Source organism: Sminthopsis crassicaudata, chromosome 5 (assembly GCF_048593235.1).
Source record: "Sminthopsis crassicaudata isolate SCR6 chromosome 5, ASM4859323v1, whole genome shotgun sequence".
Taxonomy (NCBI): Eukaryota; Metazoa; Chordata; class Mammalia; order Dasyuromorphia; family Dasyuridae; genus Sminthopsis; species Sminthopsis crassicaudata.
In genome coordinates, this window is record NC_133621.1 from 107,600,508 (window position 1) to 107,624,233 (window position 23,726).

The window sequence follows — 23,726 nt, forward strand, 5'->3', positions numbered from 1 at the left end:
TTCTGATCCCCAAGGTCTTTGATAATTATGAATTCAATGGATATTTATTAATCATCTACTATGCCAAGAATTGGTTCTCAATGTTGGGGATACAAAGATGGAAATAATTTTAAAGAACATGCTTTCCAAGGAACCTGCAATCCAATGGAAGGTGGAATTGACTAAAAATAAATCACCATGACAAAGAGTGAGCTTTATGTAAAAGGAAAGGTCTTAGTAAAATACTGTGAAAAATTAGAGAATATATATATATATATATACACACACACATTTTACACACAACATACATATGCATGTACGTATGTGTATATATACATGAAAGTATAGTTATTGGCAACCTGGGCAAGTGATTGGGACACTGAAGAAAGGTTTACAGTGTTAGCAAATTCCATTTCTTAAGAAATATGGCATGTATCATGCTTCAGGATTCTCACACTCCTCGTTACCTACAATACTCCTGCCTCTATTCTTCCTAAACAGATCAGTAAGTTGGCCAGGTATGTAAGGTCATGTGTATGCACCCGTCTGAATCTTTTTACCTTATAGAAGAACTTTCCCCCTTTCCACCTAAAAGACACAATTTACTCACAAACCAAAACACAAGGCTTACATTTAAATACTTTATAAATAGTTGGAACCTAAGATCATTCCAATTGTGTCCAGGAAAGCCACACCCCCAAAGCTCTCAAATAGGGATGTGGGTGCGATTGCTTTCAGCAATGCATTCAACCATGGACACTCTCCAGGTTTTATAAGTCATCATCATCAAAGGTTTCAGTGCATCTCAGCATCACTGTCTCATCATCAAGTGGGATGGTCACTTCCTGCAAAACACCAGGAAAGAAGAAATTAAGAAAATGAACACATTTTCTCCCTGGGTTGTCCAGTCCCAATTATAACCTGTTTTGAATAATCCCACCCATCATCCCAGACCAACCCATTATTGTACCTTCTTTTCACAAAGCTATCTGAATTTCTATTCCAAAATCTCCTTCTTTTTGATCCTTGGTTACCAATTTCTGAGAAAACAAGAGCTTCTTTGTTTTCTTTTTTCTTTTTTTCCCCCCTTTTTCTGAGGCTGGGGTTGTGACTTCCCCAGGGTCACACAGCTAGGAAGTGATAAGTGTCTGAAACCAGATTTGAACTCGGGTCCTCCTGAATTCAGGGCTGGTGCTCTATCCACTGCTCCACCTAGCTACCCCCAAAATAAGAGCTTCTTGAGAGAACCATTTCTACGGTAGCCCTAAAATGATTTTTTAGGACGCTCTCCAATGGAACACAAAAAATTCCTAAGCTTTTTCCCGCATGGTAAACCTCAAGCTCAAAATGGTCCATTGCAGAATATTTTTACAAAGAGTTTGAGTTTGATTGTGCTTGTTAGGTCCATTAGTTCTCCTCTGTTCTCTGGAGTGTACCACTAATCCTAGTCAACCATCTCTCCAAAGGATCTCATGAGTGATGGCGATCACAAGAGATATGGATGACTCAAGGGAAATCCCTCTTCACTACTAAAGAACCACAGAGCACACATCCTACTGATGGTGGAAGCATCTTAAGTGAATAGCCAGAAAGGAAAAAAAAACAGTATTACTGGTCTTGCCTCTAGTATTGTTGCAAGTCCCCATCAAAGGAGATTCTACTGGAAAAGTCCCCTTGTAAAACAAGGGGACTGAAACCAGGTAAAAAAGGGACTGAACCAGGTTTCAACATCAGGGGGCATTAGCAGAAGCGTGAAAGGGTGCATAAGAGGAGGCCAAAATGTCTTAATCCATTGAGAGGAGGAAAAATCAAGAGTTTAAAAAAAAGAACAAAAACCCAACTTATGATGTGTCAATTTTGAAACTTCGAGTAAATATTTGATTTAAATTTTTTTTTCAAAATGCCCTATATATTCTAAAAGTAGTATAGGGCCCTAAGAACACAGCTTCAGAAATTAAGAAGGAGTTTGTGAGCTGAAACTTTAGCTCACACCAATGAATACTTAGTAAAAGATAAATATTTATGTAAATTAAGTTACACTAGCTCATCTGGAGAAAGCTGATGGGAATCAGAAACTAAAAATATCAAATAGAAAGCTTCCTCTTTTTATAGATAAGGGAGAACATGGGAACAATTTGAAACTGTTCTTTGTGAATTTTGGATAGAGAAAGAGCCAGGAGCCTGAAATTTGAAAAAGATAACTTTTAAACTTGTTCAGAAGCTGTGGCTGGGACAAGTAATTCGCTGCTGAGGGAGAAGCAATAAAAGATCCCAAACCAGCAAAAATCTTTTTACTTCCCACTAAGAATTCTGGGAAAGGACATGAAAAAAACTCCAAAATTATGATTCAAAATAAAGGTACCAAATTGTACTTTGGTGGTATTGGATTAAAAAAAATTGGTAAAACATCTTTAAAACTAATGGCTGCTAATTATTAGATTAGGTTGTTTGTTTTAGTAAAGAATTATATATTTAAAAATAAGAGTGGGAAATTCGTGACCCTTAAATCCCTGAAGGCTTGACCAGAAAAGCCCTATTATCTAAATCTGAGACAAAATAAATAGCTTGAGATTAGACTTTTGAACCTCTTGACCAAGGTTCACTGCCACCTAATGATAGCATCCCTAAATTTCAAGTTCAACCTTTTTTTTTTTTTTAGGATAAGACTTAATTGCACCCCTACCCCACCCACAAAATCAGAATGAGTTTTAAGATGTTAGCAAATTTTACACAAACGTTCACAAAATATCTTGCCCATCCCCAACTGGGGTGAGGGAGGACAATCAAGGTGACTTTTTATCTTCAAAGTCAGATAATCATAGGTTAGATTATACTGAGAAAATAGAGATTTGACCTTACTGAGCAGCCCTTAAGTAAATAACTTTTCTCTGCTTTTGTCTTTTATACTGAAATTTAACTGGAGTACTTACCAGAAGCTCTCTGAAGATTCTGAAACTGTTCTTTGTGAGTGATGTAAAAAAAATTTAAAACACTTTCTTGTTTTAGAAAGCATTCTCTCCTGTCTCTCTACTTTCTCTTAATATTTTTCATTTCCATAAGAGATCATATGATGTAAATCATCTCCAAGTGGAAATAAACCAAAAGGGAATGAAATGAAAAGTGAATACCTATTGGTCCCTTTTTTGTGTGACCAGGAAAAAAGTTATTCAATCATTCAACATTTATTCAGCTCCTTCTATGTACAAGTTATTTGTCTTTTAAAAATTCCATTAAATAGGAATTTAATTCCTGGATCTTTAGATGAAATGACTAAAGGGCTACCATCTGAGCTATAAAAATTCAAGCAAATGAAACACACTGAAAAATCCCTTTTCCCCATTGAGGGGAGAAGCAAAGGGGCAGAGATCTATCTGCTCTGCTCTCTGTCCTACCTGTGGCAATTGTGTGTTAGTACAGAAAAGACCTTTTAAGAAATTGATGATCTGCACATAGAGATGACTGCTTTCCTCTGGATTTTCTGAGCTGCAGCTTGCACACACTGAACTGATAATAGAAATAAAAAGAACATTTAACCCCTGGGTTATTTTTTTTCTCTTTTCTTTCTTTCTTTTTTTAAACCTTTCCCTGGGTACACTTGAATCTTACAGAGTCTGTGGTGGAATTACCACCCAGAGACTCCAATTGACGAGCGCCACAGTACATAGTACATCTGTAACCCACTCCCAGAAAAGCTCTACTGTTTCCTCCCTTTTACTCTCCCATGATATTAATCACAATTCTGGACTATTCCAGAGATAAATTTGAGTTATTCAATACACATCCAGAACAATTAGGACAGAAATAACCACTCTATTATAGGGTTGGTCTCTTAGGCTTTCGGTGCCCTAGCAACCCTCAAACACTCCAAGTAGCCAGTCTGCATTGGCAGCATGAGTTTACCCATTAGGAACTACCCACATCCAGGAAATCACAGGTGTAGATTAAAGCAAACAAAAAATTAAAAACCCTCTAGTGATCCGATTTGTGATTCTTGGCCATAGTCTCTGGACAAAATAAAGGGGGGGATAAAATGCTTAGTCCCAGTAACTCCTCCCATCATCCCATAAAGCAGTATTCTAGAACACTGATGTCATTCTCCCATGGTGCTCATTTTACAGACTCAGCATGTCTAATGAAAGAGTGAGTGGGTTGAGATCCAAAAGACCTGGCTTTGGATCTTGGTCCTTCTACTTGCTAGCCATTAACTTAGGCAAGTCTCAAACTTTCTGAATCCAGTGCTTCCTTGCCTGAAAAAAAGGGGAGGGAATAACATAGTGTGACCTAACCCACAGAGTTGTTATGAGTTAGTGTGCATAAAACCTTGTGTAAACTTTTGTGGTTGCTCTGTTGTTTTGATTGGTCACGGTCAATTTTTTATGACCCAGGTTAGTTTTCTTAGCAAAGATATTGGAATGGTTTACCATTTCCTTCTCCAGATCATTTTACCAATGAGGAACTAAGACAAACAGGATTAAACGATTGCCCAGGGTCACATAGTAAGTGTCTCAGGCCAGATTTGAATTCAGGAAGAGAAATCTTCCTGACTCTAGAAAATTCAAGCAAATTTTGTGCCATCAACTGTTCTATGTAAACTTTATATCACTCTAAACCTGCAAAGACTATATAATCCATGTTTATTCATTCTAAAGAGTCTGGGGGGGGAGGAAGGGGAGAAGGGTGGAGACCACTAGATCTTCAAGCCAAGGACCCATGTTTGAATCCAGTCTGCCATTGTTCTGTGTGATTTTGGCCTTGTCATTTAAGTTCTGTGGGCCTGAAAAATGGGTGGGGAAGTGATCTCTATGGTGCCTTCCAAATGAGATCATCCCATGTCTTTTAATGGGAACTTTTGGTACAGTGACCCAAGCAGAAGTTCAGCTCTACAATTATCTTCTGTCTTTTTCCTAAGGGGACATAGGAATGTGTTACTGGAAGAGAAGCCGCTGGCCATTTTTCAGAATAAAGCAATGGCAGCTTCTTCATCCCCTGTTGCCAAGGGTCTGAGGCAACAGTATCCATCCAGAGATATTTTAGTTTCTTTAGCTTCCTCTTGGGCCTTGAATGACCCTCTCCCTCCTCCACAGAAGGCTAGCAACTTTGAAGTAACAATTTCCCATGCCATCAACTTATCCTGGAGGAATAACAATTTATGCCAGATGCCCCCCTTTTCTCCATCTCTCTCACTTAAAAAAAAGTAAGTTTATTTCCATAAGGAAGTAACAATATTAGTGGTAAATGCAGACTACGCAACAAGGCTATCCTTGGACTATGGCAATATTGTCTCAAGCAATTTTCTTTCTTTTCTTTTTAAAATCCCCTTTTATTATTATGAACTTAATAAACATAAATCAATTTTTACTATCAAAAAGCAAGCTCTTGTCCGCCTTGCAAATAGTAGGGAAAGCCTTGTATTATCTTAACATCTTTATAAATGGTCTGTCTACCTATCTCTCCATCCTTCCATCCATCCATCTCTATCATATCTCTCTCCCTCTCTCTCTCTCTCTCTCTCTCTCTCTCTCTCTCTCTCTCTCTCTCTCTCTCTCTCTCTCTCTCTCAGTCTGTCTATCCTGCCATCGTCTGTCTTTTTTTGCCTAGTGCCTAGAACATATTTCTCATTTATTTATCTGCTTAGCACAATGTCCAACACATATAGCACATGAAATAAAATTCCTGATGGTCAGTTTGGTTTATGTCTAAACTGGGGGTGTGTGGTGTGTGTAGGGAACAAGATCCACGGTTGCTGTAAAGCAAAGGATAAAGAAGGGAGTGATTTTGCCACTAGCCCAAGGACCCACTGGCTTAAATGGCCCTAGATGTGCCCCATTCTATGTGGCTGATCCTGGAATCAGCTCAGGTTCTGTGGGATCTTCCCATCCTAGACCACTGACCAGTGGAGAGCAGAAGCAGAAGCAATGACAATGTACTTTACAATGTGTGCTATCCCATGGCTGAAGGTTTTTTCAGCTTATTGTTTGCTGCACTGTGTCTGACTCTTTGTGATCCCATGTGTGCTTTTCTTAGCAAAGACACTGGGATTAGTTTGCCATTTCCTTCTCTGGGTCGTTTTACAGAGGAGGAAACTGAGGCAAACAGAGTTAATTGACTTGACCAGAGTCACACAGCTGGTAAGAGTCTGATGCTAAATTTGAACTCAAGTCTTCCTGATTCTAATCTGGCACTCTTTCCACTCTATCATGGAGACCCCCCATTAGTTTGTACACACAGGAAAAAAGGCTGTTGCTGGCTTATATTCAGAGCCATGAGTATTTGCCTATGTAAAAAGGTGGATGCAATAGATAGAGTGATGGATTTTGGAAACTAGACCTGGATTCAAATCCTGCCTTTGCCAGTTAATAAGTCTGTAACTCTGGGCAAGCCACTTAACCTGCCTCTGTTTCTTGTAAAATGGGGATGATAATTGCACCTACAGGATAAGGTTGTTATAAGGATTAAATGAGACAACATATGTAATACATTTTCCAAACTTTAAAGCACTGTATAAAATGCTAGCCATTATTATCTTACCGGGGGCTGGAAACACCTGCAGCCACATCAAATGCATCTTCAAAAAGGATCTGTAAAAGGTTCACATTTTTTTACATCAGAAGCAATAACCCAATATGCTTGGGATTTCTGTAGCAAAATTCCCTAGTAATGAGATTTTCCTGGCTCGTGGGCCTCACATGGAGGCTGTCTATAAGGTCAGAGGGCAGAAGGGTAAGAGGGGAAACATGATTCCTTTCTTGGAAAGCTAACTAAATTCCTTTTAGCACCACAATAACCCTGCTGGGCTTTTAGCCCAAGGAGGTCAAAGGCAGAGAGAAAGGATCCACATGGATCCAAAATATTCACAGAAACACATTTTTGTACTACTAAGAACATGGAAACAAGATGTCTGCCCAATAATTGGGGAATGAATGAATAAATTGCATAATGTTTGAATGGAATGGCATGTTATTATAGAGCAAAGTATCTTAAACTATGGATCATGATCCCATATGGGTTAACTGAATGTGGAGGTTGTGAAAAACTTGGCAACAGAAAAAGGAGTCAAATATTCCACTAAGATTTAATTCTTTATGAAAGAATAAACAAGTATATCCATCTCGTTATATGCAAATTTGCTTTCCTCTTTAATAAATGGCAAAATTATTTATATACCAAATAATTGTTTTAAAATAAATTTCTTGATTTATTATAAGTAAGTGATTCATTATCTGTTTTATATGTCAACATACCCAGGATTGCATACAAATTTCTCAGGTAAAAAGGGATCATGAGTGAAAAAAGTTTAAGAAGTGCTGGTATAGAGTAAGAAACCATAAATATAAAGAATTCAAAGAAACTTAAGAAGCCATGGATAAACAGATACAGAAGGACATATACACAAACAAGAAAAGAATACATAATAGCCACAATCACGTAAAGGCAAATCATACTGAAAAAAACCAAATAACCTCGCTCTGTGTATGTGTTAATTAATCTTGACTCCAGAGGTCTGATAATACTTCAGCATAATTCCCTCTTTTGTTGAGGAACTACAGGTGCAGAATGGTATATATACTTTTTGTTACTGTTCTGTCATTTCAATGATGTCCTACTCTCTGTAAATTCATTTGGCATTTTCTTGGCAAAGATATTGGAGTGATTTGCCACTTTTACAATACATTTTACAGATTAGGAAACTGAGGCAAGTAGGGCTAAGTGACTTGACCAGTATCACACAGGTAGTAAGTGTCTGAAGCTGGAGTTGAACTCAGAAAAATAAATCTTCCTAGTGTATCCACTGTGCCACTTATGAGCAATAGTTTTTTTGTTTTGTTTTGTTTTATTTTTGCTTAACTAATTTTTAAAGAGAGGATCTATGGGACAAGAATACTGGGGGAAAAGCACCAAAATATTTTTTAAAGAAATCAATTTCTTAAAAAAAAAACCCAAAAGGAACTTATCCCTTTCCTAATCCTATTTGCTATATTCCATCAGGGTCTCCTGATTTTGAGATCTCTTTGAAAGATGTGGGCATCTTGAAACAGTCTATCATGCCAGTTCTGCCGCTGCTTTCTAGATCCACTGCACTAGCCAGTTTTCCTTGGGATGAGTCCTTTGAACATATACTTCAAACTTCAAACACCGAGGATGGGGGAGATCTGAAGCAGGGAGGAGAATTGAGAAGTGAAAGTGAACTCTCAGGAGCTCTCACTTGAAAGGCAGGCAGCTTCTGAGCACAAGGGGACACATAGGAGGCTGGGTTCCATTTTGAGGAAGGGGGAAAGATGGACTAGAGGAGGGCTAACTATTGTAGATAAAACCTCTCAGGCCAGCTAAGTTCCAGCCTAGAATAGTGATGCTGTTCTTAACTAAGAGGTTTGGATACTTAGAATGGGGGAAAGAACACAATGATTCACTGAAAAGAAAATCCACTTATTGGGTGCCTAAAAGATTCCTTCCTTATGGGCAGCCAGGTAGCACAGTGGATAAAGGGCTGGAGTCAAGAATTCTTTGTGAATTCAAACTCGCTGTGTGATTCTGGGCAAGTCACTTAACCTTGTGTGCCTCAGTTTCCTCCTCTGAAAAATGAGGAGGTTGGACTAGGTGGTCCTTCCAGTTCTGGGTCTAGGAGCCCTTTGGCAAGTGCTGCATCTTAAATAGGAAGGTTGCCCCCCCCCCCAGGAGCTCTAACTCAGCAGTCTCCAAGTGCCTCAGACACTTTCTAGCTCTATAATCATGAGACTTGGCCACCTCTCCAAGATTTACTTAGTTATTTGCATGGGGGGCAGGAGTCACCATGTTGTACAAGACAGTGTGTATTAATACATCTTTTATTAATGTACCTTAGATCTGAATGGACTTTGTTTTCTCTTACTTGCTGGAAACATTTTAATGGCTAAGATCCAGCAGTCATCTCCAGGCTGCGTGGGATTCACAAGAATGTTTGCTCCCAGATTGGTCCAAGTAAACAAGACAGAAAACAAAGCTACACACGGTGCCCAATGCGGCACTTGGCACAGAGCAGGCAATTATCAAGTGCTATTTTAAAATGAGATAAGGCCGCATGCTCCATCTCACTAATCCTCATGCTTTGCTTTTGAGGAATGGAGTCTAATTTCCCTTCCTGCATTCAGCTGTCCCAATCTTCCTGCTAGAGATCTCACCACTCTTTCCTCTTTACTCTCAAACTTTCCCTTCATGTCTGCCAAGAATGATGATACATCCATATCCCGGCAAGTGGGATACTTGGGGAGAAGGCAAGAAGAACAAGCCTTACGTTCTGGAAGCACGGGTTTTCCCCTTTCTGTGCCATCATTTAAGTACCACATTCATTCATTTATGCATCTCTTAACCCAATCATCCATTCAATACTCATTTGTTAATCACATACTTGGCATATGTATATACATAATTATATTAATAATATATATATATATATATATATATATATATATATAATTATATGCTTGCATTGTGCTAAGGACTGGAGATTGCTCTTGTGTCCAACTTTTTTCTCATGCCATTTGGGGTTTTCTTGGCAAAGATACTGGAGGGATTTGCCATTTCCTTCTCCAGCTTATTCTATAAATGAGGCAAACTTGGCTAAGTGACTTATCCAGTCATAGAGCTAGTTAGTATGTGAGGACAGATTTGAACTCAGGAAACTGAGTCTTCCTGATCCAGGCCTGGTGCTTTATGCACTGTGCCACCTAGATAACTTAAGGACTAGAGATACAAAGCCAAAAATAGTAAGAATTCCTGTCCTCAAAAAATATTATTCAACTGAAGGGGGCAGGGAAAGACAGCATGTACATACATAGATAAAGAAAAGCTAACTACAAGCTGCATTAAGACTTCTGGAATTCTCCTCTCCTTCTCTCTCTCTCTGTCTCTCTCTCTGTCGCTCTGTCTCTGATAGAGAGAGATAGAGAGATAGATAGATATAGTATATATATATATATATATATATATATATATGTGTGTGTGTGTGTATATATATATATATATATATATATATATATATATATATATATATACATATATATATATATGTGTGTGTGTGTGTATATATATATATATATATATATATATATATATATATATATATATACTATATACTATATATGACTATCTGTATGATACCTGGCAAATCACTTAACTCTACCCCAGTTTCCTCATCTATAAAATAAGCTGGTAAAGGAAATGGCAAACCACTTCTGTATTTCAGAGAAGAAAACCTCAAATAGAATCATGAAGAGTTGAACATGACTGGGAAAAAAGTGAACTGGTAGCTATAAAAGCATCATGTCATAGGGAATGGAAGAATGCCCTTAGAACCATGAAAAATTGGCTTTAACTCTTGACATCCTCTGGCTCTGCTCTCTGTCTTGTTAAATTGAACCCATCTGCAAAAGACCCTGCCCAAGTCTTTTAACCTCTAAGTGACCTAAGTGGCTACAATCTGAAAGTATAAATGTTGCTGTTCTTCAGTGGTCAAGGGAATCACCTGGAATGCCCCATACAAATAAAATTAGAGAACTAGTAAAAAAAAATCTCTTTGTGACTGATCAGCCAGCATTGTGGTACTTGCAAAGAGACCAGCTATGGTCCTAGTGATGGCACCCCACACCACTTTCTGGCCTCTTTCCCTACTACAGTAAAGGGTACCTCTTATGGACATGTCCCTGCCCTGCAGAAGTCCCCCTCACCTCCTCTGGATTGGAGACTAGGGATCCGCTGGCCTCTTGGCTGTCAACTCCACTGCCTTTCACGCTGACCTCAGCAGCGGGCTCTGGGCAGGAAGCCTCGGCACTTACGAAGCCACTTTGTCTCTGGGCACAGGCCTGCAGGATGCTCTCTCTCTTCTCTTCTGGAAGTTCTTGCCACAGGTGGGAGATGGCTGTAGAGACGATGGGAAGGGTCACCTGCTCAGGCGAGACAATCCCACTCTGGATCAGAAGGTCCACAGTCTGCTTGTAGAAATAGAGGTATCTAGAAGAGAAGGACAGCAATAGGAGAAGGGTGGTCAGGAAAGAGCCCCTGTCCAAGGTCCTGCTCCCCCTTTCCCATGCCCAGTGTTATCTGGGTGTGACTTTCACAGATTCTTAGAATGGGAAGGGACTTTAACCAAGCGGGGATAGAATGGTCAGAATCCAGAGTCTGCATCAGAACAGGAATCTCTTCTAAATTATCCTCTAACAAATGGTCACAGACCCCAAATGCTGCCTCCTGACAGAGAGATGATGGACTTACAACATCAATCGAGATATTCATTCTTGGATGTGGTCAATTATGACATTTGCTTTCTTTCACTATGCGTATTTGTTATGAGATTGATTGATTTTTATTGTTCATCATGGGGGTGGATGAGAGAAAGCTAATACTTGTTATTAAAAATTATTTTTAACAATACTCCTCATTTGTACTCCTTAGTCACGGCAGGACACTGGATATGGGAGTGGTGGCAAGATTAATTCTTCCTTTTAGACAGCTGGGAAGAATGAAACACAGAATAATGAAAGATTCCACTCCAACAACGGCTCATTTACTGAATCATGAATAATGTTCCAAACAGGCAATGCCTGTGAGATATTAGATCTCACTTTGTCTAGATCTTAGATTTTCTCATGATGGATTGGGGATAAGTGAGGAAGAATGGTTCCTTTCAGATCATACCATTTTGATACTCTTTTTGTTCATGGGATCTTTGAATGTTTCTGCTCCAGTCCCAAAGGCTAAAGCAGGATGTCCCTGGGACATTCAACTGACAAGCACAGCCCTGAACTGGCCGAGAATCAACAGGGTGAGACGTGTACAGCTTTGGGTCTATTTCCTGGTTATTAAACAAGGAATAACCTGATTTGCCAGTAAGGAAGGAATGTTGTGAAGTGCTACAGGGGCCTTTGATCAGTCTTCATAATTATAAACTCCACGAGGACAGGAACTTCATCCTATATCAGTATCCTCTGACTCCCACCTGTAATGCTCCAGAAAATAGTCATATTGATTTCAGCTACATAGAGTGAAAAAAAGATTTTTAACAACCAAAACTGTCTAATAAGGCAGGAGCTACCTCAGGAATTCACAAATTCCTCACCACTAGAGCTTTACAAGGGGAGGTTGTCTTGTCTGTGCAGGGAGGATTCCTACAATGGGGTTAGGATTAAATGGTTTCTGAGTCCCTTCATGATTCTGAGGTTCTATCTCGTACCATAAACCTATACCCCTAACAGCCCTTTGCCAATTCTAAAATTCTGTGTTTCTATGGAAGCTACAACTGCAGGGAGCTGGAGAGACAGAAATAAATCTTTATTTGCAGGGGACCTTGGAAAGGGAAGCATCAGGATTGTGGGAAATCTGGATACTGAGCTTGGATCTGCAGAGACTTTGCTGTGTGCTTTCATGATATATTAAATAATGTAGTGGACTTGGAGTCCAAATGTGTGAGTTCTACACACTTGGTAGTTGTATGACTCTGGATGAGTCACTTCATTGTTATCCACAGTTTTCTCATCTGTAAAATGGGGATAATAACAGCACCTAACTAATAGAATCATTGAGATATGTATAAAATGTTCCATAAAACATAAAGTGCTATATCAATGTTAATTAATATTATACTTATAATTATATTTGCCTTCAATAAAATAGAGCTAGGGAGTGAGAGATGAAGTTTCTTTAAGTCTTTTATATTACATCAGAGAGATCAGTATAGCACTTATGTACTTCATATGCAAGCTAGGACTCATGTAATAGTCTTAAAAGATGCCCATCATCAGCCAAGTCCCGAGTAGAGAGAATTATTGGGGAACAGATTGCTAAGGCAATTAAGTGATATAATAAGGCAATTAGGAGGCAGGTGGGTGGTACAGTAAATACAACATGAGTCTGAAGTTAGAAAGTCCCAAGTTTTAATCTAACCTCACTTACTAGTCATGTGATTTTTGAGCCAAGTCACCCTCTGCCTCAGTTCCTTCATTTGTAAAATGAAGATAGCATCAATCTCCAAGGGTTGTTGTGAGGATCAAATGAGATGATGTTTGCCAAGTGCTTAGCACAGTGCCCGCCATACAGTAGATTCTCTAGAAATGCTAGCATTTAGTATAATGGATATATGTAGAATTTGGAGCCACTATCTGAGGTTCGAATCTGAGCTATGTAAATATTAATGCTGTTATTAGTCAGGGATGAAAGGACCTCTTCATCACGTAACAGATGCTGCTCTCCCCATGAGCACCTCCAACAAGGAGTTCTATTTCCAAGTAAGTGTGGACTGCCTGGGATGGTCCAGAGCTTTCCTTTCTGAGGATGGAAAGTGCCTAAACCCTGTATGAGAGCATCGTGTTGGTGCCCTCTGCTGGCCAAGTCCTCCCCGATGCTTTCTTTGCACATCGTAAACTTCTGCCTGGGAGAAGAGGGGTGACTCGGGGCTGCCTCTCTAAGTCACCGAACAGGTCATAAATCCTACATCATAAATTTAGAGCTGAAAGGGGAAGCCATGGAGTCCGACCCCCTCATCTTTTTTTTTCTCCTTTTAAATTAAATTTATTATTTTAACAACTTCCAAATAGAATGGGCATTTGTATAAACACAGAAGAGTAAATATTATTCGCACATGAAACAGCAAGTCTCTATTATATTCGATTTGCTTTGCTATTTAAAGGGTAAGATACAATCTATGTATGGACCCCATTAGCTCTTTTCAGTATAATGTTTATAAGGATATTAGATAAAATACATAGGTTTACAAAGGAAGCCAATTTACATTAAAATACAGTGATATATGTATATGTGTATATATACACAGATGCACTTACATAGGTATGTATAGATACCTATAGATTAATGTAAATATAATTTTAGATAGAGATTCTAGGTTAAAAGCTTCTGTATTTAGGAGTAATTGTAAAAAGTATGGGAAAGAATCTGGGAACTGCATTATAAGCCACTTCACCAACCGGAGAGCAAATCCAGATCAATGAATCTGGATTTTTCTTTTGCTCCATGGAGCCTAGGAGTGTTACATCCTGCACTCAGCATCTTTGGCTGGTTCCCAGGCTGCATCACCCTTTCTTGAACCTTTGTCCTTCCCCCTTCTCTCTCTCTCTCTCTCTCTCTCTCTCTCTCTCTCTCTCTCTCTCTCTCTCTCTCTCTCTCTCTCCTCTTTCTCTCTGTCTGTCTTTATCTCTGTCTCTGTTTCTGTCTCTATCTGTCTCTCCCTTCCTCTCTCTTTGTCTCTCCTGCCTGTCTGTCTGTCTATCTCCCTCCTTCCCTCCTTCTCTCTCTGACTCTCTGGCTCTCTCTCTCTTTGTCTCTGTCTCTCTCTTTCTCTGTTTCTCTCTGTCTCTCCCTTCCTCTCTCTTTGTCTCTCCTGTCTGTCTCTGTCTTTCTATCTCTCTCTGTGTGTGTCTCTCTCTTTTTCTGTTCCTTTGTCTCTTATATACACACACACCCCCATTACCAAATACCACCAGCCCTTGCCAAGTAGGCTGTCACTTGCATACCGTTCAAATTCCACCAAGTCAGGAGATGAGGTAACAGGGGATGAATGAGAGAGTTCACCCCTTCTCTCCTCTTCTTCCTCCTCCACAACTTCTCGGTCAAACTCTTGAATCAGATACCAGATGGCTGAACCATTCCCACCCATGGCTTCTGGTGTCATGCTGAGGAAAGAAACAGAGACACGTATTGGATGGACAACATCTCTGGCATATATCTCTCCCTCCCTCCTACCATCTCTCCTTTCCTCCCTCTCTTTTTCCCTCTTTTCCCTCTCTCCCTTTTTTCCCCTCCCTTCCTTCTTACCTCTCTTCCCCCTCCTTCTCTCCTTCCCTCCCTCCCTCCCTTTTCTCTCCTTTCCTTTTTTCCCTTCCTCCCTCCTCTTTTCCCTTTCTTCCCTCTCTCCCTCCCTTCCTCTCTCCCCACTCCCCTCCTTCTCTCCCTCCCTCCCTCCCTTTTCCTCCCCACCCCCCAGTCCAGGGCCCTTGGACTAATAGTATCACTGCCCTGGACTACATTAATGACTTCATAAACAGCCTTCCCTCCTGTATTTTCTCCTCACCTGATACCACCAGACTCACCTTCCTCCTATGCACACCTGCTCATTTCACTTTTTTGATGAAAAGCACTCTCCTGTCAACTGTATAAAACTCAGATTCTATGGCTGGGCTATCCCTCTGCGTTTCTAGCTCGGTCTTATATCTTCACCCCCTCCTTTCCCCTGCCCATATACTCTATGGTCAAGTTAGACTTTCCTACATAGGTCCCATACTTACTTTTGTGTTCTTTTCTCTCTTCTTTACATCTCCATCTAATGAATTCCTATCCAACCTTTAAAGCCACTTCCTCCAAGAAGTCTTCCCTGGTCCCCTAAGTTGTTATTCAGTTTTTTCAATCATGTCTGCCTCTTCATGACCCCATTTGGGGTTTTCTTGGCAAAGATATTAGAGCAGCTTGCCATTTCCTTCTCCACTTATTTTACAGATGAGGAACTGAGGTAAACAGAGTAAAGTGGCTTGCCCAAGGTCACCCAGCTAGTGAGTGTCTGAGGGTGGATTTGAACTTAGGAAGATGAGTCCTCCTGACTCCAGACTAGCTGCCCCTGAGTTAATAATGATCTTTCCCTCTATTTTCTGGACCTCACACAACACTTTGTTTGCATCCCACTTATTTTATATTAATGATGATTTTATATTAATGCACTATTTTGTATTAATCCATTGACACACATACTTAAGTGCCCACAATAGTGCTAAGTGCAGGGGATTCAAAGACAAAAGTGAAAAAATTCCTGTCCTCAAAGAATTTATATTTCACTGGGGACACCACATGTCCATAAGTATTTGCAAGATAAATGGAAGGTAATTTCTGAGATAAATGGAAGGCATTAGCCACTGGGGGCGGTCTTCTGCTTTTAAAAAATGTTCTCTGAACTGAGTCTTGAAGGAAGCCAGGAATTCTGAGAGACAGACGTAAGAGAGTATATTCCAGGTATGAGGGAGAGCCAATGTGAAGGCCTGGAGATGGAGGATAGGGTGTCCTGTGTGGAGAAGAGTAAGGAGGCCTTTTTGGCTGGGCCATGGTGTCCAAGAAGGGGGATAATGCGAGCCGAGATTCTTCAGGTATGACATCCCCCTGTGCTAGACTAAAAGTCCCTTGAGGCAGAGATCTAAAATGAACATCTCTTCCAGAATCTGGCACAGTGCTCAGCACGTGGTTGGTGCTTCAGAAAAGTTTGTCGACTGTCCTACAACGATGGGCGTCCGCAGGGACTCACCTGTGATTGTTGGAATACATCCTAGCATACTCTTCCTTGACTTCCTCTAAAGTGTTTGCATTTCCATCTTCCAGATTGAAGGACTCTGTGGGCAAAAAGAAAATTAGAAAGAGATGTTCAGATGGGAAGCCCAACTCTCCATGACCCCACCTAAGAAGGTGAAAGGCACCAAGGGAGAGAGAGAGGAAGGCTTGCAAACCAGCCATGAGAATGCAAAGACTTAAGAAAACAAGCACATGGGATTGTAGAAGCAAGGAAGCTTAGAGCACACCCACCTATCCAAAGGTCTTCCACCTTCTCCTCCTCCCACTGCCTGACAAGAACCTCCAAAGTGATCATCTGGCCCTTCAGCCACATCCCTCTGTCCTGCCCCAGATGGCTGCCCAGAATCCCAGATCAGGTTGCTCACCTTTGTGTCTCATTTAGTGGAACTCTAAACCCATCTATCCAGACCTGGATAGAGAAGCAGGGCCAGGTTTGGTACTGGAGGAAGAGAAGGTTCCTTCTTCTGGTACCCACTTACCTTTCATCTTCAGCAAATTATCCAAGGTTTGTTCCAGTTCCTGAATGTGATTCTTCGCCTTACGCAAAACCTGCCACTGAACACAAAGGCAAAGCTGAAGCTACTCCCTGACCACTCCAAGCAGGTGTGTGCTGCTGGGAGAAGAGAAGGCCGTCCCTGTAGACTCTTCTTTTCCACTTACTTCAGTCAGTCAGTCACCATCTTTGAGACATTTTGGTGCTAGGGATGGGAAGGGGCAAGATTACCAAGCTCACAATCAACTGCAAGGCATTAAGACTTAAATCAAGTTCATGTAAATGGCTTTTATGTGAAATATCAAACTACTCGGGTAAGCTGAGATCAGCAAAATGCTACTTGAGTGTTTTTTAGTGTTTTGTTAAAATGCTGAGCTGAGATCAGCAAATTAAATGTTGATGCTTACACAGTGGCTACAACTCTGTCCCTTTAGATTTTTACCAATTTCTGTTGATTACAATGAGATTTAGAGCCAGAAAAGATCTTAGGGTTAATCTAGTCCAGTAGTTCTTAACCTGGAGTCCATGGTTTTGTTTTCCTTAATATTCTGATAACTGTATTTCATATTATCTGTTATTTCATATACTTAAAAACATTATTCTACGAAGGGGGGCCCCCAAGGCTTCACTGGATTTCCAAAGGGATCCATGACAGAAAAAAAAAAGATTAGGAGCCCCCATATAATGCAACTGAGGTTCAGAAAGGTGAAGGGAGCCCAGGGGCATAAGTGCTGAGCAGTACCAGTTCAACACTTAGATCTGGGGACCCTGACTCCAATTGCTCTTTGCTTTCAGTACTTTGTCACAGACTACCATGCAGACACTTCTTAGCTTGGTAAAGATGGAGCTATGAAAAATAAACAAACAACTTTATGGTATACTCAATGCAGCCAATACTTAATCTGTTTAGTTTGATTCATGGTTTAGGTAATATCTTTAAGAATGGTCTGAAGCAATCTGTAGGTAGGGATTATGACTTGTACTCTCTTACTGTGGAATACAGTTATCCCTTCCACATCATGACTTTCCCTGTTATGATTTTGACATATCACAGATCAGCTAAAGAAATTAAATAGGAATTTCCCTGGAGTTGTCGATGACATGCAACGGTCAGCTGATGACATAGAGCCTATGACCAAATATTTAACCCAAATTTTGCAATAAAGTACTGTCAATACCCCATAAAACAAAAAAGAAAAAAATCAGACTTCTCTGGTACAAAGGAAGGACCAAAAACATATTTTCCAGCTTGCTAGGGAGCTGTATCCCAACCCCTGTGATGCAGAAGGGATACTGTACACAGTACAATGGTACAGACATTGTCCTTCTCTGACTGGGTGCTTGGCTAAGCAATTCGATTCACTACTTGTTGTTAGAAGATTTCTTATAACAGGAGACTACCTGTTTAGATATCAGTCTTCAGATTGCCTAGATTCAGTGTATACAGACAAACAGAAGCAGCAGAACTAGAATTAGCTCACCTACAACAATGTACCACCAGTTAACATTACAATGCATCATACAAACAATGTTTAGTTTGAGAGTAGGGATTCTAATCAGATTTATCTTTGTATCCCTTTCTATCATGCCCAAAGCTAGCATTTTATAAATGTTTATTAAATTTGATTAGCATTGCAATTCATCTAATAACTCATTAAAATAGCCACCATCACCACAAACACAATTTCCAACTGCATTGTCAGCTTTAACCTTGAATTGGCGAACCCAGAAATTCCCCTCCCACCAGTGTAGCTTTTTTTTTCCTCCCCTAGAAATTAAGGAATTAGAAGGAATTAGAAAAGGGAAGACACAATTTAAACATCAGAAATTCTTATTCCAAAGCAAGGCAACAAAAATGGTTTCTCTATTGCTTTCCACCCTCACCTATTGCATTTGGTAGGAATTAAGTTTGCAATTTTAGGTGAACTCACATACTAAACACATGTACCACAGGAAGATGCTCAAATCAATGCAAGAACCAAGGAGCTGGACCAACCCAAAAGAAAAAGGAGAAGGACTATAACACAACCCACTTTGGTATCAACACTCAAACAAACTCAAAACAACTTAATGTTGCTCCAAGCAATGCTTTGTCCTATAAGGTTTATGATCTGTTGGAAATCACACCAGATTTGGAGTCAGAGGATATATTTCTTCCATCACCTTGGACCAGCTACTTAACCAATCCAAGCCTCAATTTCTTCATCTGCAAAAATTGATTTCAATTAAGTGATTTTTTTATTATTATAGCTTTTTATATACAAAACATATGCATGGGTAATTTTTCAACATTGACCCTTGCAAAATCTTCTGTTCCAACTTTTCCCCTCTTTCCCTCCACCTCCTCCCCTAGATAGCAGGTAGTAGTCCCATTAAGTGATCTCTTTAATCCTATATGTGATCTATAATCCTATATACACTAAAGGGACACAGTATCTCAAAACCATAAGAAAAAATATTTTAAAAAATAGGATTTTTTCTCACAAACAAACTCTACTACTTATAATGATTCTCATTCTTTAAAGATTGTAAATAAGATCACATAAAATCCTATTCTTTGTTCTACTTCCATATGGAAAGGTACATTGTATTTGGTGTTTGTTAAATTCAATTTTTTTTAATTGCCAAATAGGTAAGTTCAGAATTAATTTTATATTTTTTCAAATCACTTTACAGAAATTCCTTTCCTGATCCTCATAACAATCCTATGAAGTAAGTGATATTGTTGTCCTTATTTTATAGATTGAGGAAGAGTGAGGTTCAGGGAGGTTAAGTTGATTTCCATGAGTCAACTAACCCCTTTGCTAAGATTATCTTTACTCTCTTTGCTAAGACCCATGAGACACAGCATGAGTCATGGGTCACGAAGAAGAATCCTTCAGGACTCAAATGAGTAAATAACAACAATTCTGTTCTAACTTCCCATTATGGAACTGATCCTGAGTTCTGAAAAGCTCTTTTCGAGGAAGGAGGGTCCTCTCCGATAGCTCCAGCCCAAATTAGGAAGACATCAAGGGCAGACCCTCCAAGAGGGTACATATCTTTTGTCTGAGCTCCAGTCTCTGGGGGCCAAAGACCAGAAACCATCTACTTTGGGATTGCCATCTGTACCAAATCAAGTCAACAGGCACTTGGTATCAGCCCACTTACAGGCAAGGCAAAGGGTAGATGGATGGAGTGGAGAGAGGCTTGCCTTTAAGTCAGCAAAACTTGTATTTGAGCTGGGCTGTATCTGTCCCTTAATCACAATGTCCAAAGCCACTTTCTAGAAATTCCAGCAAGACTACAGTTTTCAACAGGGATGAAATTCTGGCCACAAAAGAAACTAAATAAAATAAAACATTCTGTGACACTAGGTTTCTTAGTGCACAAAGACAAAAAGGGGAACATCTTTAGGATTCTGTCTGAAAAAAAATAATCACAGGGTTAATTTGTGCTTTGTAGTTTATTCTAGAAATGGATTGATTAGATCCCAGCTTTTTAAACTGTGGCTTGCACGGGATGTGAAATGAATGAGGGTCATGAGGTTATGACTTGTTATCAGTAAATATTTGATTTGTATACCTATTTTATATACCTGGGGTAATATAAAAATTTCTTCAGCAAAAAAGGGTGGTGAAGCCATTTTCCCTAACAAGCTCATGCACTTCACAAGAACTAGGATTTCAGATTCTTTTGTGCCCTCTCTGCAACTAACACATGGCTCCTATAATAGGGAGCAATAAACCGAGATGATTGATTCCTCGACTATCTTGGCAGAGTTGTGGGTTGTTGTTGTTGATGTGTGTGTGTGTGTGTGTGTGTGTGTGTGTGTGTGTGAGAGAGAGAGAGAGAGAGAGAGAGAGAGAGAGAGAGAGAGAGAGAGAGAGAGAGAGAGAGAGTAGTGCTGTATGATAGTCATGCAGAGTATCTAAAGGGGCCAGGAAGACTTTTTTATTTTAAAAATATATGCATAGTTTTCAACATTAACCCTTGCAAAAGCTTATGTTCCAAAATTTTTTCCCTCCCTTCCTCCTACCTCCTTCACTAGACGCAAGTAATCTAATATAGGTTAAACATATGCAATTCTTCTATACATATTTCCACAATTATCATGTTGCACAAAAAAGATCTGATCAAAAAGGGGAAAAATGAAAAAAGAAAATAAAAAAGCAAATAACAAAAAAAGTGAGAATGTTATGTTGTGATCCCACTCAGTCCCCATAGTCCTCTCTCTGGGTGTGGATGGCTCTCTCCATCACTCTCTCCATTACCAGTCTATTGGAACTGACCTGAATAATGAGGCCCTTTGTTCATAAGCTAAAATATTAATAGTAATTAAAAATAATAGTAATAGTTAGGCTTTAAGGGGCAGCAAGGGGATAAAGTGAACAGAATACCAGGCCAGAAGTCAGGAGGACTTATCTTCCTGAGTTCAAATGTCTGGTCTCAGACACTTATGAGCTGTGTGACCCCAGCAAAATCACATATTTGCCTCAGTTTCTTTACGTGTTGAATGAGCTGGGGAAGGAAATGGCAAACCACTTCAGTATCTCTGCAAAGAAAATCCCAAAGGAGGTCAGGAAGAGAAGAACGTGATAGAAAGTGACTGAATGACAACAAAAATCATTTCTCGAGTGCTTTAAGGTTTAAAGAGTATAGATATCATAGATATGATATCAATCTTAATAAAATTATTACTAGCATTATTATTAGCATAAAACATCTATAGAAATTGTTAGCACTAATATCTGTCTGCCCAGGTTGCATGTACCTTCGGATTCTAATGTTTATTGTGCAACAAGAAAGTGATATTCGCACACATGTATTGTACCTAGACTATATTGTAACACATGTAAAATGTATGGTATTGCCTGTCGTCGGGGGGAGGGAATAGAGGGAGGGGGGGTAAATTGGAAAAATGAATACAAGGGATAATATTATAAAATATATATATATATATATATATAATAAAAAAAAAAAAAAAAACATCTATAGAGTACTTTTAGATTTGCAGAGTGCTTTATGGGTATCATCTCCCCACAATCCTGTGAGGTAGGTACCATTATTACCCCATTTTAAAGGTGAGGAAACTGAAGTTTAGAGGTGTCATGTGACTTGTCAAATGCTACACTAGCTAAGTAAGTGTTTACAAAGTCCGTTGAGATGATTATGAACAAAAAGTTCCTCTTGGTAGAGGTGGAATTAAACATTTGCCTCAGTGCAGCGGTCTTAGGCTCAGAAAGGACCTCTGAGGTCACTGAGCGGAACAGAATTCAGCCCCAAATCCCCTTTACACTGTTAGTGACGAGGGGCCACACGGACACCTGAGGAAGCCCCTAATGATGGCAGTGGTGGGAGCCGCCAAGCCCTTCCCACCCACCCCTTCTTCCCAGGCTTTGGTTCACTCCACCCTGATGGGTAACTCCTGAGCCTCAATCTGCCTCTCTTTATTTAGCACCATCTCAGTATTTATGTGCTGCCCCTGGGTCTGAGAAGTCTCAACCCCTTCCCCCTGCAATGTGCCCCACAGCTCTGGGTTAGGGACAGCAGGCACAGGTAAGGAAGACAACCACTTCTGGCCTCATGGACACTGCCAGGAGTCAGGCAGGGGCCATGAACCTCCGGATTCCCCTAGGAGAGGAAGCGGAGCCATCCCCCTGCTCCAGACCAGAAGCCTCCAGCTGGCATGGCCCCAGAGAGAGAAGGCCCCATGGGGGCACGCAGATAGGGCCCAGCCAGACAGGCCAGTGTCCAGCCAGAAGATCTCCAGCAGTCAGAGGGGGGCTCTACTTGCCATTGTCAGTTCTACCACAGGAGGTGGGACTGTCAGAAGCAAGGAAAGCCTGGGTGCCCCTGGCCAAGCCCAGATGCCCACCTCTCTGTGCCAGTCTGGCAGATTCCCGTTCTGCTTCCCTACCAACTCTTCATCCCCGTGGCATTTTCAGGTGAGCAACAGACATGCTCATAGATTTAGATCTGGAGGAGACCTTAGAGGCTGCTTAAAGCTTCTTGGTGGCTCAGAGGATAGTGCTAGGTCTGGAGTCAGAAAGACTCATCTTCTTGAGTTCAAATCCAGCCTCAGACACTCAGTCACGTGGGTGAGTCACTTCTCCCTGTTTGCCTCAGTTTCCTCATCTATAAAATGGGCTGAAAAAGGAAATGACAAACTAATCCAGTATCTCTGCCAAGAAAACCTCAACAGGGTCACAGAGAGTCGGACACAATTAGAAAATGACTGACTAGCAACAAAGCTGAGGAGATTGAAGCCCCAGTTAGCAGCTAGGTCACACAGGTGGCAAGTATCAGAGGTGACATAAAATCCAGTGCTCCTTGGATTATATTGGGCTTCCTTCTTTATCTTTAAGAAGTCTGGGGCTTCTGATGTCTACCTCCTCAAAGAGATTGTTATTCCCCCTCCCCTCAAGCCGCTCACCCTGCCTCCCCATACCTTTGATGCTGTACTATCAGACTGAGAAAAAACAGTTTTCCTAAGCCTGTTGAAGAGTCCGGTCAGCGTGGCCCGGTGCCGGGCCTGAGACAAGCGTCTGCGCAGCACTCGGGGCTCCAACTCCTGCAGCTGGGCTAGCAGCCTGGGAGTCACTCGCACATAGGAGCTGCTGTAGTCTCCAGGGGTCTCCATTAATGCAATGAAACAGTAAGTCTTTAGCCCTAAATCAATAAATGTATGGGGGAGAGAGGGAGACAGACAGACAGACACAGACACAGAGACACAGAAGAGAGAGAGAATGAAAGAGAAAATGAGAATGAGACAGAGTGAGAGAATTAAAGAGAGAAAATGAGAGAATGAAAGAGAGAATGAGAGAGAGAGAAAGGAGAGAGGAAGAGAGAAAGAGAAAGAATGAAAGAGAAAGAGTGAAAGAGAAAATGAGAGAATGAGAGAATGAAAGAGAATCAGAGAGAGTGAAAGAGAGAATGAGAGAATGAAAGAGAGGGAAAGAGA

The 23,726-nt window shown here is 40.4% G+C and overlaps 1 protein-coding gene across 1 annotated transcript; it reads right to left on the reverse strand.

The window, feature by feature from the left end:
* Positions 1 to 699: 699 nt before the first annotated feature.
* On the reverse strand, positions 700 to 23,405 carry STRA8 (stimulated by retinoic acid 8). The gene is made up of 8 exons (XM_074267846.1): positions 23,214 to 23,405; positions 16,770 to 16,845; positions 16,247 to 16,331; positions 14,475 to 14,633; positions 10,680 to 10,962; positions 6,508 to 6,557; positions 3,372 to 3,483; positions 700 to 824 (listed from the first exon to the last, which is right to left on the reverse strand). The coding sequence occupies exons 1-8, from the start codon at positions 23,403 to 23,405 to the stop codon at positions 750 to 752; spliced, it is 1,032 nt and encodes a 343-aa protein (XP_074123947.1). The 3' UTR covers positions 700 to 749.
* Positions 23,406 to 23,726: the final 321 nt, after the last annotated feature.

Bases quoted from the DNA above. Each gene is read 5' to 3' on its own strand.
- STRA8 (XM_074267846.1), bottom strand. From the start codon at position 23,405: ATGGAGACCCCTGGAGACTACAGCAGCTCCTATGTGCGAGTGACTCCC. The intron at 16,332-16,769 runs GTAAGTGGGTAC...TTTTGCCCACAG, and splicing joins TAATTTGCTGAAGATGAAAG to AGTCCTTCAATCTGGAAGAT. The intron at 825-3,371 runs GTAGGACAGAGA...GGTGTTTTGCAG, and splicing joins CTAACACACAATTGCCACAG to GAAGTGACCATCCCACTTGA.